Raw genomic sequence first — 16211 nt, 5'->3', positions numbered from 1 at the left:
AAGGGGAGACAGCTGAACACGAATATACGGAGGTTGTTAGGGGTAATGATGATGGCCCCACCAGAGGGAGAAACGGAGATAGTAGTGGCGATGGATGCCGAGAAAGCATTTGATAGAGTGGAGTGGGATTATTTGTGGGAGGTGTTGAGGAGATTTGGTTTTGGAGAGGGGTATGTTAGATGGGTGCAGCTGTTGTTGGGCCCCAGTGGCGAGCGTGGTCACGAATGGACGGGGATCTGCATATTTTCGGCTCCATAGAGGGACAAGGCAGGGATGCCCTCTGTCCCCATTATTGTTTGCACTGGCGATTGAGCCCCTGGCGATAGCGTTGAGGGGTTCCAAGAAGTGGAGGGGAGTACTTAGGGGAGGAGAAGAGCACCGGGTATCTTTGTATGCGGACGATTTGCTACTATACGTGGCGGACCCGGCGGAGGGGATGCCAGAAATAATGCGGATACTTGGGGAGTTTGGGGATTTTTCAGGGTATAAATTGAACATGGGGAAAAGTGAGTTGTTTGTGGTGCATCCAGGGGAGCAGAGTAGAGAAATAGAGGACCTACCGTTGAGGAAGGTAGCAAGGGACTTTCGTTACCTGGGGATCCAGATAGCTAAGAATTGGGGCACATTGCATAGGTTAAATTTAACGCGGTTGGTGGAACAGATGGAGGAGGATTTCAAGAGATGGGATATGGTATCCCTGTCAATGGCAGGGAGGGTGCAGGTGGTTAAGATGGTGGTCCTCCCGAGATTCCTCTTTGTGTTTCAGTGCCACCCGGTGGTGATTACGAAGGCTTTTTTTAAAAGGATTGAAAAGAGCATCATGGGTTTTGTGTGGGCCGGGAAGACCCCGAGAGTGAGGAAGGGATTCTTACAGCGTAGCAGGGATAGGGGGGGGGCTGGCACTACCGAGCCTAAGTGAGTATTATTGGGCCGCTAATATTTCAATGGTGAGTAAGTGGATGGGAGAGGAGGAGGGAGCGGCGTGGAAGAGATTAGAGAGGGCGTCCTGTAGGGGGACTAGCCTACAGGCTATGGTGACAGCCCCATTGCCGTTCTCACCGAGGAACTACACCACAAGCCCGGTGGTGGTGGCCACACTGAAGATTTGGGGACAGTGGAGACGGCATAGGGGAAAGACTGGAGCCTTGGGGGGGGTCCCCGATAAGAAACAACCATAGGTTTGCCCCGGGGGGAATGGATGGGGGATATGGAATGTGGCAAAGAGCAGGAATAACGCAACTGAAAGATCTGTTTGTGGATGGGAAGTTCGCGAGTCTGGGAGCGCTGACCGAGAAATATGGGTTGCCCCAAGGGAATGCATTCAGGTATATGCAACTGAGGGCTTTTGCGAGGCAACAGGTGAGGGAATTCCCGCAGCTCCCGACACAAGAGGTGCAGGACAGAGTGATCTCAAAGACATGGGTGGGGGATGGTAAGGTGTCAGATATATATAGGGAAATGAGGGACGAAGGGGAGACTATGGTAGATGAACTAAAAGGGAAATGGGAAGAAGAGCTGGGGGAGGAGATCGAGGAAGGGCAGTGGGCAGATGCCCTAAGCAGGGTAAACTCATCGTCCTCGTGTGCCAGGCTAAGCCTGATTCAGTTTAAGGTATTACACAGGGCACATATGACTGGAGCACGGCTCAGTAAATTTTTTGGGGTGGAGGATAGGTGTGCGAGGTGCTTGAGAAGCCCAGCGAATCATACCCATATGTTTTGGTCATGCCCGGCACTACAGGGGTTTTGGATGGGGGTGACAAAGGTGCTTTCAAAAGTAGTAGGAGTCCGGGTCGAACCAAGCTGGGGGTTGGCTATATTTGGGGTTGCACAAGAGCCGGGAGTGCAGGAGGCGAGAGAGGCCGATGTTTTGGCCTTTGCGTCCCTAGTAGCCCGGCGCAGGATATTGCTAATGTGGAAAGAAGCCAAGCCCCCGGGGGTGGAGACCTGGATAAATGACATGGCGGGGTTTATAAAGCTAGAGCGGATTAAGTTCGTCCTAAGGGGGTCGGCTCAAGGGTTCACCAGGCGGTGGCAACCGTTCGTCGAATACCTCGCAGAAAGATAGACGGAATGGGAAAAAGAAGGCAGCAGCAGCAGCCCAGGATCGGGGGGGGGGGGGGGGGGGGGGGGGGAGGAGGAGGAACCAGAAGGACTCTCAGGGTTGTTAATATATACTGTATAGTATGTATAGGTCGTTGCTACAGATAATTATATATTGGACTGTTAAATTATATTTTTGGAGAGTGTTACTTGTGACAAGGCAGTTGCCAATTAGGGCTAGTTTTTATTTTTGTTATTTATTATTTATTCATTTTTTGTTTATAAAATAGGTCATTGTTATTTGTGTTGTTATAATATTGTGTAAAGGATGCACAATGTACTGTGTTGGTTGACCAAAAATTTTCAATAAAATATTTAATAAAAAAAAAAGATATGGCCAATTCACTCTGCACACCTTTGGAGTGTGGGGGTGAGACACACGTAGACACGGGAAGATTGTGCAAACTCCATAAGGACAGTGACCTGGGGCCGGTATCGACCCAAAACAAGATACTCTTAAGTAATCAGCAGGTCACACCGTCTCTGTGTAGATAAACCCTTCAAAGGGTCATCTATGCAAATGCTGCCTGACCTGCTGAGTATTTACAGCACTTTGTTTTATTTTGGATTCTCAGCATCTGCATCATTTGGTAACTGAAATTAAATGTTATGAATTTACGAGTAAATTGAATCACTAATGCTGATTAGCTATTGAATAGAATGTCAAACTTTTTATAACCACCCAGATTTCTAATTTTTAAAAAAATGTTATGAAGGACCATATTCCATAGTGCAAAATACTACCCAGAGTGAGAGACCAAAGATTTAAGTCAAGAGCTGTTTATTCAGTGGATGCCAATAGACTGTGGATTGTTGGAGAGATTTTGGAATAAGGGAGGTAACAATTTCTGATGTCCTCGAAATGAATGAGTTAAATTCAGTTAGTTTACATAAAAGTAACTTTTTTTATCCTTCTTTCATGGGATGCGAGTGTTGCTGGCAAGAAGGCCATTATTTATTGCACATCCCTAACTGTCCTTAAGGAGGTGGGGAGCGGTTTTCTTGAACTGTTCAGTCCATGTGGTGTAGGTACACCCACCGTGCTGTTAGGAAGAGTTTCAGGATATTGGCACAGCAACCGTAGAGGAACAGTAATAGTTGCATGTTAAGGTGATGTGAGACATGGAGGGGAAATTGCAGGTGGTGGTGATCCTATGTGTCTGTTGTCCATGTCCTTTTTTAAAATCTTTATTGTCACAAGTAGGCTTACATTAACACTGCAATGAAGTTTCTGTGAAAAGACCCTAATCGCCACATGGTGGTAGAAGCCATACATTTAGAAACATAGAAAGCAGGAGTATGCCATTTTGCCCGTTGAGCCTGATGCACCATTCGTTATGATTGTGGCTGATCATCCAACTCTGTATCCTCTTCCTGCTTTTTCCCCCATATCCTTTGATTCCTTTAACTCCAAGAACTATAACTAACTCTTTCCCCCCCCCTCCCCATTCTTCCAAACTCCAATGGATATAATCCTAATCGACTCAATCTCTTCTCATACGTCAGTCCTGCCATCCCAGGAATTATTCTGGTAAACCCTCACTGCACTCCTTCCATAGGAAGAATATCCTTCCTCTGGTAAGGAGACCAAAACTTTAAAAAAATATATATATTTATTAAAATTTTTTAACACAATTTTTCTCCCTTACAAACAATAACCCCCCCCCCCCCCCCCCCCCCCGGTAACAAAAAAAAACGAGAAATCGCGCAGAGCAAGATATATTCCATGGCAAAATGATATATTTACACAGCTTTGTACACTGGCCCTCACCCGTACGTGCCAGTTTCCCCAACCCTTCATGTTATCTCTTGCTCATCCACCCTCCCAGGCAGTCCCCCTTTCCTCCCGCCCCCCTCCCAGGACCCCCCCCCCCCCCCCCCCACCCCCCAAAGGTTGCTGCTGCTGCTGACCGACCTTCCTCTAACGCTCCACGAGATAGTGTAGGAACGGTTGCCACCGCCTGTAGAACCCCTGCGCAGACCCTCTCAAGGTGAACTTAATCCTCTCCAACTTTATGAACCCAGCCATGTCATTTATCCAGGCCTCCAGGCTGGGGGGCTTCGCCTCCTTCCACATTAGCAAGATCCTTCGCCGGGCTACTAGGGACGCAAAGGCCAGAATGCCGGCCTCTTTCGCCTCCTGAACTCCAGGTTTGTCCACTATTCCAAATATTGCTAGCCCCCAGCTTGGCTTGACCCGGACTTTCACCACCTGAGATATTGCTCCCGCCACTCCTCTCCAGAACCCCTCCAGTGCCGGGCATGACCAAAACATATGGACATGGTTCGCCAGGCTCCCTGAGCACCTTCCACATCTGTCCTCTACCCCAAAGAACCTACTCAACCTTGCCCCCGTCAAGTGCGCTCTGTGGACCACCTTAAATTGTATCAGGCTGAGCCTGGCACACGAGGAGGAGGAATTAACCCTACCTAGGGCATCAGCCCACATACCTTCCTCGATCTCCTCCCCCAGCTCCTCCTCCCATTTACCCTTCAACTCTTCAACTCTTCTACCAGCGCTTCCCCCTCTTCTTTCAACTCCTGGTGTATTTCTGACACCTTGCCCTCCCCGACCCATACACCCGAGTTCACCCTATCTTGAACTTCTTGTGCCAGGAGCAACGGGAATTCCCTCACCTGTTGCCTCACAAAAGCCCTCACCTGCATATATCTAAAGGCATTTCCCGGGGGAAGGAGACCAAAACTGCACAGAATATTCCAGGTGTGGTCTTGCAAGGTCCTGTATAATTGCAGCAAGACATCCCTTCTCCTGTAGTCTGATCCTCTTGTTATGAAGGCCAGCATACCATTTGTCTTCTTTACCGTCTGCTGTACCTGCACATTTACTTTCAATGACTAGTGTATGAGGACACCAGGTTTCATTGCGCATTCTCCCCTCAATCTATAGCCATGTTCAAATAATAATCTGCCTTCCTGTTTTTGCTACCAAAGTGGATGACCTCCCATTTATCCACATTATACTGCATCTGCCATGCATTTGCCACTCAGTAAACTTGTCCAAATCACACAAGCATATCTGCACCCTCCTCTTCTCACCATTCCACCCAACTTCGTGTCATCTGCAAATGTGGAGATATTACTTTTGGTTTCCTCATCTAAATCATTAATATATATTGTGAATAGCTCGAGCCCCCATCACTGACGTCTGCGGTACCCCATTGCTATTTGGAAAAAGACGCGGTTTCACCCACTTTTTGCTTCCTGTCTGCCAACCAGTTTTCATTCCGTTTCAATACACCACTCCCAATCTTAGTGTTTTAATTTTACATGCTAATCTCTTATGTGGGACTTTGTTAAAAGCCTTCTGAAAGTCCAAATAAACCACATCCACTGGCTCCCCCTTGTCAACTCTACTGGTTACATCCTCGAAGAATTCTAGTAGATTTGTCGAGCATGCATGATTTCTCTTTCATAAATTCATCTGGCTCTGTCCCATCTTGCCACTGTTTTCCAAGTGATCTGCTATTGAATAATTTATTTAGATTCAGGATCCCAGTTTTAAAGTCCACTACGTCACTCTGCACCTTGATGAAGAATTCTATCATATGGTTGCTCATTCCCAAGGGGCTCGCACAACTAGATTGCCAATTATTCCTTTCTCATTACACAATGCCCAGTCTGGGATGGCCTATTCTCTAGTTGGTTCCTCAATGTGTTTATCCAGAAAACCATCCTAAGATATTGTTACTAATTTGATTTTCCCAATCTATATTCAGATTAAAGTCACCCAGAATTGCAGATGTCTCTTTGTCGCTTGTAACTCGAATTTCCTATTTAATACGATTCCCAACACCACTAGAGTTTGAGGGTCTATATACAATGCCCGGTAGCGTTTTATTGCCCCTTAGTGTTTCTTAGCTCTACCCATAAAGATTCCAAATCGTCAGAGCAATTTCTTTCCTCAAGGTTGTGTTATTTCCTGCTTTTTAAAAAAAATAGTTATGGCCTATCACCATCATTCCTTTAAGTAATGTTTCCCAATTCATCATGGCCAACTTGCACTTCATACCATCGTACTTTTATTTATTTAGATTCAGGATCTCAGTTTCCAAGTCCACCAGGTCACTCTGCATCTTGATGAAGAATTTTATCATATGGTTGCTCATTCCCAAGGGGCTTGCACAACCAGATTGCCAATTATTCTTTTCTCCTTACACAATGCCCAGTCTGGGGTGGCCTATTCTCTAGTTGGTTCCTCAATGCGTTTCTCCAGAAAACCATCCTAAGATATTGTTACTAATTTGATTTTCCCAATCTATATTCCGAGTAAAGTCACCCATAATTACAGATGTCCCTTTGTCATTTGCATCTCAAATTTCCTATTTAATGCGATTCCCCAACACCACTACGGTTTGGGGGTCTAAATACAATGCCCATAACGTTTTCTTGCCACTTAGTGTATCTTAGCTCTACCCATAAAGATTCCAAATTGTCAGAGCTAATTTCTTTCCTCAAGATTGTGTTATTTCCTTCTTGTCACTCGCCCACACCCCTGCCTTTGGCGGCTCAATCCCATCAACACTGCATCCGGCCCTTCAAGCCTGCTCTGTCGTTCATTATGATCATGGTTGATCACCAAATTCAATACCCTGATATTCTCTCTCTTTCTCTCTCTCTCTCTCTCTCTCTCTCTCTCTCTCTCTCTCTCTCTCTCTCTCTCTCTCTCTCTCTCTCTCTCTCTCTCTCTCTCTCTCTCTCTCTCTCTCTCTCTTCCCCCCCCCCCCCCCCCCCAATCCTTTAATCCCTTTAGCCCCAAGAACTGTATCTAATTCACACTCCTGACTTGTGCTTTATGGATGGTGGGCTGGCTTTGGGGAGTTGGAAGACCAAATGCGCAGGTTCAATGGGTTGACCATTTTAAAATTGTCCAGGGATGTGCAGCTTGGGTTATGGGGTTACAGGAATAGGGAAAGTGGGTTTGTATAAAGTTCCCATTTGAATGGGTGTTGCAGACTCGATGGGCCGAATGGCCTCCTGCAGTGTAGGGATTCTGTGGGATGGGAAAGATCCCAGCCTCTGACTGGCTTTTGTAGCCACAGTATTTATGTGGCTGATCCAGTAACCTTTTGGGTCAATGGTAACAGCTAGGATATTGATGGTTGAGGAATTGTTTTTTTATTTTTTTTAAATTTAGAGTACCCACTTCATTTTTCCAATTATGGGGCAATTTAGCGTGGCTAATCCACCTACCATGCACAATTTTGGGTTGTGGGGGCGAAACCCACGCAACCACGGGAAGGATGTGCAAACTCCTCATGGACAGTGACCCAGAGTCGGAATCGAACCTAAGACCTCAGCGCTGTGAGGCTGCAGTGCTACCCACTGAGCCACCATGCTGCCCTCTGGTTGGGGAATTTAACAATGGTAGTGCCGTTAAATGTCCAAGGAGAATGGTTAGATTTTTCTCTTGTTGGAAATGGTCATTACCTAGGATTTGTGTGGAGCGAATATTATTGGCTGCTTATCAGCTCAAGCCTTGTGGTTGTGTGGGTCTTGCTGCATATGGTATGGATTGCTTCAGTATACAAGAGTTGCGAATGGCACTGAACACACTGTAATCATCAGGGAACATCCCCACTACTGACCTAACGAGAGAGGAAAGGTCATTGAAGCAACTCCACAAAGCCCTCCACGTTTTATTAAAGAAAACGTAGACATTATGGTCTTTGAACCAGGGTTCCATTCTGGGATCTTCCCATCCAATTATAGCATCAACTGGGATCGTAACACTATCAAATCCCTCTATCATTTTGAATACCTCAATTAATTAACCCCCTTTATCATCTAAATTTGAGACAATAGAAACAAAGTTCATACAACCTGTCAGATATAGTGTACCATTCACAAATCCATTCTGACTAAACTCATACTCGGTCAACTGCTGAGTCACTGTCCCTGATGAGAGATTCCCCTAATTATCCCACAACTTCTGTTAAACTGATTGCAGCATTGAAGACATTCTTAGCAAAGTCACTCTTACTTGGAACATGATATCCCGGAAATTCCTTTTCAAATAAATTTCTGTTTTGATGTTGCCACATTCAAAAAATGTATATCAAAGTACTTTTTGAAGAATGAATAATCAACCTCAAAATGTACATGTTCCAAATGTAGCCTCAGTGAATTTGATGCTTCAAATTGTTTGCTCTGATCTTCTGATAATTCTCTTGAGAAAATTGGCCAGAACATCTGCTTCTGATCTCGGTTCAGTCCGATCTCAGGCCCACTGTCGAAGTGCCTGTGGATATTTGGTGTTTGGTGAAAATAAGATGAGACTCTGCTCCCCGCATATAAGTCACTACCCCATGATTTGCAGTTTATGGATTATCACTGTCAAGGATCCCCAGATCAGAGCAAAGAATGCAAACCTTCAGAAGGAGACGCAATAAAATTGGATTTCTGTTGTGCCTTTCATGACTTTGGGCTATCCCAATCAATTTGTGGCTAATAATGTTTTCATTTGTAGTAGCTGTTGTACTGTGGGAAATGCTGCATCTAAAATTGTGCACAGCAAGGTCCATAGCAGCAATGGGATAAATAGCCAGATGATCCATTTAGGCATTGGCCAGGCACCAGGAGAACTCATCTGCTCTTCTTAGAATAGTGTCATAGGAACATCTATATCCATTTAAGGGGGTGCATGGGACCTCGGATTAATGCATAATCTGAAATATGGCATCTCTGTTACCTCAGCACTGCACTGGAGTGTCATCCTAGATTATGTCCTCTGTCCCTACAATGGAGATTAAGTTTATAAACCTTCTGACTGGCAATAATGCCGCTTTTGAACCACGATGACACTGACGCTCCTTTTACACTGGTCTATCAAAACCCTACTAGGCCTGGAGCACTGCTAGTTGGATGCAGAAAAAAACCTCTGCATTGTCCCATCAAACACTTGAAAGGAGAATTTTGAAAGCAAATCGCATTCTTCAGTTCTTCCATATAAATAATTCAGCAATTGAGCCAAGTACTTGCACCCCCAGATTTTAAGACCTTTTCCCAATAATATCTAGGAACAGGAAATGCATGAACTGCAATTATGATTATGGAAACGGACATGTATATGCTTGAAAAGTGTTTTTAAAAAATCATTCATGGGATGGGGGGGTCTAGCCAGCGTTTATTATCCACACCTAATTATCCTTGAGAAAGGTGGTGGTGAGCTGTCTTCTTGATCAACTGCAATCCATCCATAATTAATAATCGTGCTTCAGTATTTTATGTTCTTGGGAAATTTTCAGTTGCTGGTTGGGCACTGGAATAAACATACTTTTTGGACCACACACAGCGGGAACTTCCATATCACATGCCTTCTTTGGGCAGCTGGACAAATAACTAATTTTATCATCTAAGTAAACCTAATAGTAGTATTGAGAGGATGTAGTTTCTGGATAACGAGCAAAAATCTGTACAGAGATTTTGAATTGAGCTTTGAAACCACAAGCTAGGTTTTCAAATGAAACCAAGGCAAAGCAGATAATTGGGTTGAGATGAGACGAATAATTGTCAGAGACAGAGAGATTCCTCTGGTTTGACCAGTTGGTTAATTCCAAGGTGTGAGTCAGAATGTTTCAAGCACTTATGTATAATGTTGATTTATTTGTGGACAATTTAAGTTGGTTTATATTTATCATTTTTTCTATCTTTTAGTATATGCTTTATTTGTTTCAAAATAACTATGACACTAAATGCAGTTGTTTGAACCAAAGTTCAATCTGGTTTTCACTTGTACTTTATTAATGGTTAACAGTCTTTTCAGGCAGATCATGTGGTGGTTTTTGTTCAAACTGTAGAAAGATTGGAATTAAAATTCTGGGCAATATTCTATATGCATGTTCTATTACTTTGAAACAAGTGGGATTAACTGAATCTAGAGTGTACAGTGACATGTGATACTGCTTCAGGGAAAAGCATCCACTGCTATTCTGGGATTTGATGCCCATTGTTTTTTATAATTCCAGTTTTAACAATGTATCATTCAAATTCAATGCATGAATCTTTTTGCTGTGTACACAGTCAAAGTTGGAACACTGCTAGAATTCAATTTTTAAAAAAAATTTGTTTTAACCACTACTGTTTAATGCAGTTGACTATTTTTGTGCTTTTTTTTTATGCCTCTTTTCTATTCTGTAGGTTTTCTGTGCAGCATGTTGCAGCCTGAAGTGCAAGCTAAGTTATATGGACATGAAAGAGGCCCGGGTTTGTGTAACTTGCCACACTGTTCTTACAAGTTGTAAGTTATTTTTTCTTTTTCTGGCCTGGAATGTTGTTTTTTAAAAGGTGAAATCTTAAAATATTCTATATAAACCTGATTTTGCACATTAAATGTTTGGGCACATTAGTTATCAAAATAATGTTCTGTTTAAAAGTAGTTTCTTGAGTATCACAACATTCAAAGTAACTTTTACATTTTTAAGTACTTAGGAACAGGTGTAGGCCACCTCTCTCTTCAAGCCATTCAGCTAGATCATGGTTGATAAGTATCCCATCTCCATTTATCTGTCTTTTCTCTTTATCTCTTGACAATCTTGCATAAGAAAATTCTATCAATCACAGTCTTGAAAGTTTTGATTCAGCATCCCCAGCCTTTTGGAGGAGACAATTGAACATTTTGACTATCCTTTGTGAAGGTCAAAATCCTGGAACTCCGTTCTTAACTGCTTAGTACCTGGACCTACACTACCTGGAATTCAAGAAGGCAGCCCAACATCACCTCTTCAAGGGCAATTGATTAGGGATGGACAATAAGTGTTGGCCGAGCAGGGCAGCACGGTGGCGCAGTGGTTAGAACTGCTGCCTCACGGCGCCGAGGTCCCAGGTTCGATCCCGGCTCTGGGTCACTGTCTGTGTGGAGTTTGCACATTCTCTCCCTGTTTGTGTGGGTTTCGCCCCCACAAGCCAAAGATGTGCAGGGTAGGTGGATTGGCCATGCCTAATTGCCCCTTAATTGGAAAAAATTAATCGGGTACTCTAAATCTCAAAAAGGAAAGTGTTGGCCCAGCCACCAACATCCATATGCCGCGAACCAAACATATCCAATCTCTCCTTATAGCCACACTTTTCTAGCCCTGGCAACATTCTTGTAAACCTCCTCTGCATTCTCTCCTGGGAGTAATAATGTCCTTCCTGCAATATGACAACCAAAACTGCGCACACTATTCCACTTGTGGCCTCACCAGTGTTTTATACAATTCTCACATTATATGTTTACTTTTATATTCTATACTTCTGCCAGTGAAGGAGAGCATTCCATATGCTTTCTTAACAACCACGTCTACTTGAACTGCTGCCTTTATGGAACCATGTACCTTTATGTCTAGGTCTCTCACTTCATCTACCCCTCTTCGTATATTCCCATTTATTGTGTACTCCCTACAACTGTTTGACCTCCCTAAATGCATGACCTCACACCTTTGTGTTAAATTCCATCTGCCACTTTATTGTCCACTCCATCAATCCATCTAAATCATTCTGGAGATTATAGCTATCCTCTATACTGTCCGCCACTTGACCAATCTTTGTGTCATCTGCAAATTTCCAAATCATGCTCCCACGTTCATGTCCAAATCGTTAATATATAATTCAAACATAAGGGTCCCAACACCGAGCCCTGTGGAACACCACTTGAAACAACTTTCCTATTGCAAGGGCAGCCATTGACCTTTGTTTCCTATTACTACGCCACCTTTTTATCCAGTTTGCCACATTGCCCTATATCCCATGGGCTTTCACTTTCTTGACCAGTCTGCCCTCTTACCACGACCTTTAGTGCCTCCCAGAATGTGGAGGGTGAAACCTCCCCATTCTAGTTGTTGATAACGTAACCGCCTGTGATAGCCGCTCGCAGAATGCCTTATCAGCCAGGAGCATAGTGTCCAGCCTCGATGTGGGGTGTTGTTCCCGGCCTGTCTCTAACCTCGCATTCGTGTAGTGTGGAGCGTGGTTGAAGATTACTGTCTTGTAGTACTCTGCTCCTACTACCCCTGGAAGCACTGCTTTCCCCACTCCAAAAAGTGATCCTAGTATATACCCTGTGTGTGTGGACCTCCATGGGCCCACTGCTCCCATCAATCATGAGTCCACTGCCCCATCCGTTCCATGAAAACATTCAATTCCTCCCACCTATGATGAGTCGGTGTGTGCTTATGTCAGGGATTTCCACCATAGTTTTCTTCATGAATTCCGTCTCGTCCCAGTTGGGAGCGTACATGTTTGCAAGGACCACTGGTGCCCCTTCCAGGACACCACAAACCATGACGGACCATTTCCCCGTGGTCTGTAACTGTCCTTGTCGCTGTAAATGCTGCCCTCAGTGAGCAGAAAGACTACCCCATAACTTTCATCCTGTAGCACGAACAGTAAGTCTGTCCCACCTAGCTCTACCAGTAGTCGGTCCTTCTCCCTCAAGTGAGTCTCCTGGAGGAAGACTAGGTTGGCTCGCAGACCTTTCAGATGGGTGAAGACTCTGGATCTTTTCACCGGACTGTTAAGTCCCCTGATGTTTAAGGTGACTATTCTGAAGGGGCTGGGGTGGTTTCTGTCACTCTCCCCTGCACTCCGGGGTTTACCTTTGTTTGGGGGTCATCCAAGATGGCCATGGTCGCCATACTCGCCATGTAGCTGTGCCCCTGCGCTCCGGTATTTCCCTTTGTCCAGGGGCCAACCAAGATGGACACCATGATTGTGTACGTCACCTGGATGCACCTGTGCATTCGGGGTTTCCCTTTGAGGGCCCTCTAAAATGGCTGTTTTTGGTGCCCTTGTTTCCGTTGTCGCCATTTGTGATATGTTGTAGCCCCCCCCCCCGGCTGCCAGGCACACACTCCCTGTCGGGAGTTGTGTCGGCCCTCCCTTGCTCATACCTCTTAGTGTTAGTTGACCCTCTAGTGATCAATCCATACCTACCCCTGACCGTTGCGTTTTTCTCCCTTCCCCTCCTCGCCCCCTTCCACATCCTACTGCTCTCACCCCCTCCTTTCTGAGACTCATCGTGAGATCGAACGCAAGACCGATCAGTGCTGCACAGATAGTCTCATTTTTTTTTTAAACCAATGAGACTAGAGGTCTGGTTCACTGCTGGTGCATTGCCTTCCCTGCCCATGCTTGTGCACAAATTCATCTGCTTCTGCTGGTGCGGTGAAGTAGTACTCCCTACCTGGAAAGACGCCCAGAGTTTGGCAGGATACAGCATCGCAAACCACACATGGTCTTGTAATAGGCCGCCTTGGCTGCGTTAAATTCTGCCTGGCCCTTGGCCAGGTCTACCCCAATGTTCTGTTACACACTAATCAAGTTTCCCTCCCATTTACAGGACCGTGTATCTCTTGCCCAGTTCAGGATCTTTTCCTGGTCTTGGTATCGGTGCAGTTTCGCAATGATAGCCCGCGACTGATCCCCGGCCTTGGGCTTTTACCAGAGTGACCTGTGGACTCTGTCTACTTCTGGGGGCTTGGGGAAGCTTTCCCCTCCAAGAGGTTTGTCCAGCATCTGTGCCACGTGCTCCCTCGGGTTTCTGCCCTCGGCGCCCTCCGGTAGGCCCACAATGCGGCAGTTTTGGCGGTGTGACAGATCCTCTTGATCCTCGACCTTCTCCCTTGGCGTCCCTTGCGTCGCCACCAACCTTGCCATCGCCATCTCGAGTGAGGTGATGAACACTGTCCTCGATTTGTATTTTTTTTGTGCAGTGCCAGTTTGTATCTTCCGTTCTCATGTTTTGTTTTCAGGCCTTTATTCTGCTATTAAGATCTACTCTGGAACAATGCTTTGTTCCTTTTACTACTATCATTCCCACTATATTCCTTGATATTTTGGTAATTTAATCTCCCCTGACCAATAACCTGCCCTGACCGTCCCTTTATGCTCCACCCGACTCTCCACCTTTTTCAACAGCATAAACCTATCACATTTCTGCCTCTCGAAATGTAAACCCTGTTTCTCTCTCCACAGATGCTGCCAGACCTACTGAGTTTTTCCGGCACTTTGTTTTTATTTCAGATCTCCAGCTTTTCTACTTTTATATTATGGAAAAGCTAGGATCGGAACAGGGAAGATTAACTGATGACCTAATTAAGGTTACCAGTTGATGTGTTTTGCTGGAGTCAGGAGATCAACCTTGGTTCAATGAAGAGTGGAGGCGAGCAAGCCAAGAGCAACACCAAGCATACCTAAAAATAGGGTGTCAACCTGGTGAAGCTACAACGCAGGACTTGACTGCCAAACAGCATAAGCAGCAAGTAATAGACCGAGCTAATCAATTCCACAGTGAATGCATCGGCTCTAAGCTCTGCAGTCCTGTCACATCCAGCCATGAATGGCGGTGGACAGTTAAACAACTCACTGGATGAGGAGGCTCCACAAATATCCCCATCCTCCATGATGGAAGAGCCCGGCGCATCTGTGCAAAAGGAGAGCCTGAAGCATTCACAATAATCTTCACCCAGAAGTGCCGTGTGATGATCCATCTTGGTCTTCTCTGGAGGTCCCCAGCATCACAGATGTCAGTCTTCAGCCAATGCAATTCACTCCATGTGATATCAAGAAATGGCTGAAGGCACTGGTTTTGCAATGGCTATGGGCCCTGCCAATATTCCAACAATAGTACTGAAGACTTGTGCTCCAGAATTTTGCGCATCCCTAGCCAAACTGTTCCAGTACAGCTACAACACTGGCATCTATCCAGCAATGTGGAAAATTGCCCAGGTGTGTCCTGTCCACCAGAGACGAGACAAATCCAACCCAGCCAATTACTGCACTATCCGTCTACTCTCAATGGTCAGCAAAGTGATAGAAGGAACCATCAACAGTGCTACCAAGAGGCACTTACTCAGCAATAATCAGCTCGCAAACGCTCAGTTTGGTTTTCGCCAGGGTCACTCAGCTCCTGACCTCATTACAGCCTTGGTTCAAACATGGACAAAAGAGGTAAGGTGAGAGTGACTGCCCTTGACATCAAGGCAGCATATGACCGAGTACGGCATCAAGGAGCCCTTGCAGAACTGGAGTCAATGGGGATCAGGAGGAAAACTCTCCACTGGTTGGAGTCATACCTGGCACAAAGGAAGATGGTTGTGGTGGTTGGAGGTCAATCATTTAAGCTTCAGGGCAGCTTGCAGGAGTTCCTCAGGGCAGTGTCCTAGGTCCAAGCATCTTCAGCTACTTCATTGTAAGATCAGAAGTGAAGATGTTCGCAGATGACTGCACAATGTTCAGCACCATTTGTGACTTTTCAGATGATGAAGCAGTCCATGTCCAAATGCAGCAAGACCTGGACAATATCCAGGCTTGGGCTGACAAGTGGCAAGTTAAATTTGCACCCCACAAGTGCCAGGCAATGACCAACTCCTACAAGAGGGGATCTAACCACTGCCCCTTGACATTCAACGGCATTACTACCGCTGAATACCCCATAATCAACGTCCCAGGGGTTACCATTGATCAGAAATTGAACTGGACTAGCAATATTAATACCGTAGCTATCAGGGCAGGTAAAAGACTAGGAATCCTACGGCGAGGAGCTCAGCTCTTGACGCCCCCCCCAAGCCTGTCCACTACCAAGGCACAAGTCAGGAGTGTAATAAAATACTCACCACTTGCCTGAATGAAAGCAGCTCTAACCATACTCAAGAAGCTCAACACCAAGAAGTTCCAGCAACCTGCTTGATTGTTACCCTTCCACAAACATTCAATCCCACCACCACCAACGAACAGTGGCAGCCGTGTGTGCCATCTACAAGATGCACTGCAGGAACTTGCCACGGTTCCTTAAGCAGCACCTTCCAAACCCACTATCATCCAGAAGGACAAGCGCAGCAGATCCCTGGGAACCCCACCACCTGGAAGTTTCCCTCCAAGTCCCTCACCACACCGACTTGGAAATATATTGCCACTCCTTCACTGTTGCTGGGTCAAAATCCTGGAACTCCCTCCTAACAGCACCTCGGGTATTGCAGCGATTCAAGAAGACAACTCACCACCACTTCCAGAAAACTAGGGGTGGGCAATAAATGCTGGCCTAACCAGCAATGGCCACATCCCGGAAATTAATTTTTCAAAAATTGGGTAATCTAGTGAGTGGGTCAATAACTA

The 16211-nt window shown here is 45.5% G+C and overlaps 1 protein-coding gene across 2 annotated transcripts in view; it reads left to right on the top strand.

Annotated features, from left to right (window-relative positions):
* Positions 1 to 16211, top strand: part of LOC140426304 (zinc finger FYVE domain-containing protein 9-like) — a 240937-nt gene that overhangs the window by 154226 nt on the left and 70500 nt on the right. For both annotated transcript variants that reach the window (XM_072510889.1, XM_072510887.1), the window contains exon 3: positions 10260 to 10359. In XM_072510889.1, coding sequence (XP_072366990.1) covers positions 10260 to 10359 — 100 coding nt within the window. The remainder of the gene's footprint in view (positions 1 to 10259; positions 10360 to 16211) is intronic.

Source organism: Scyliorhinus torazame, chromosome 7 (assembly GCF_047496885.1).
Source record: "Scyliorhinus torazame isolate Kashiwa2021f chromosome 7, sScyTor2.1, whole genome shotgun sequence".
Classification (NCBI taxonomy): Eukaryota; Metazoa; Chordata; class Chondrichthyes; order Carcharhiniformes; family Scyliorhinidae; genus Scyliorhinus; species Scyliorhinus torazame.
The sequence above is the reverse complement of the archived record's forward strand: the minus strand, read 5'-3'. Positions and strand labels throughout refer to the sequence as shown.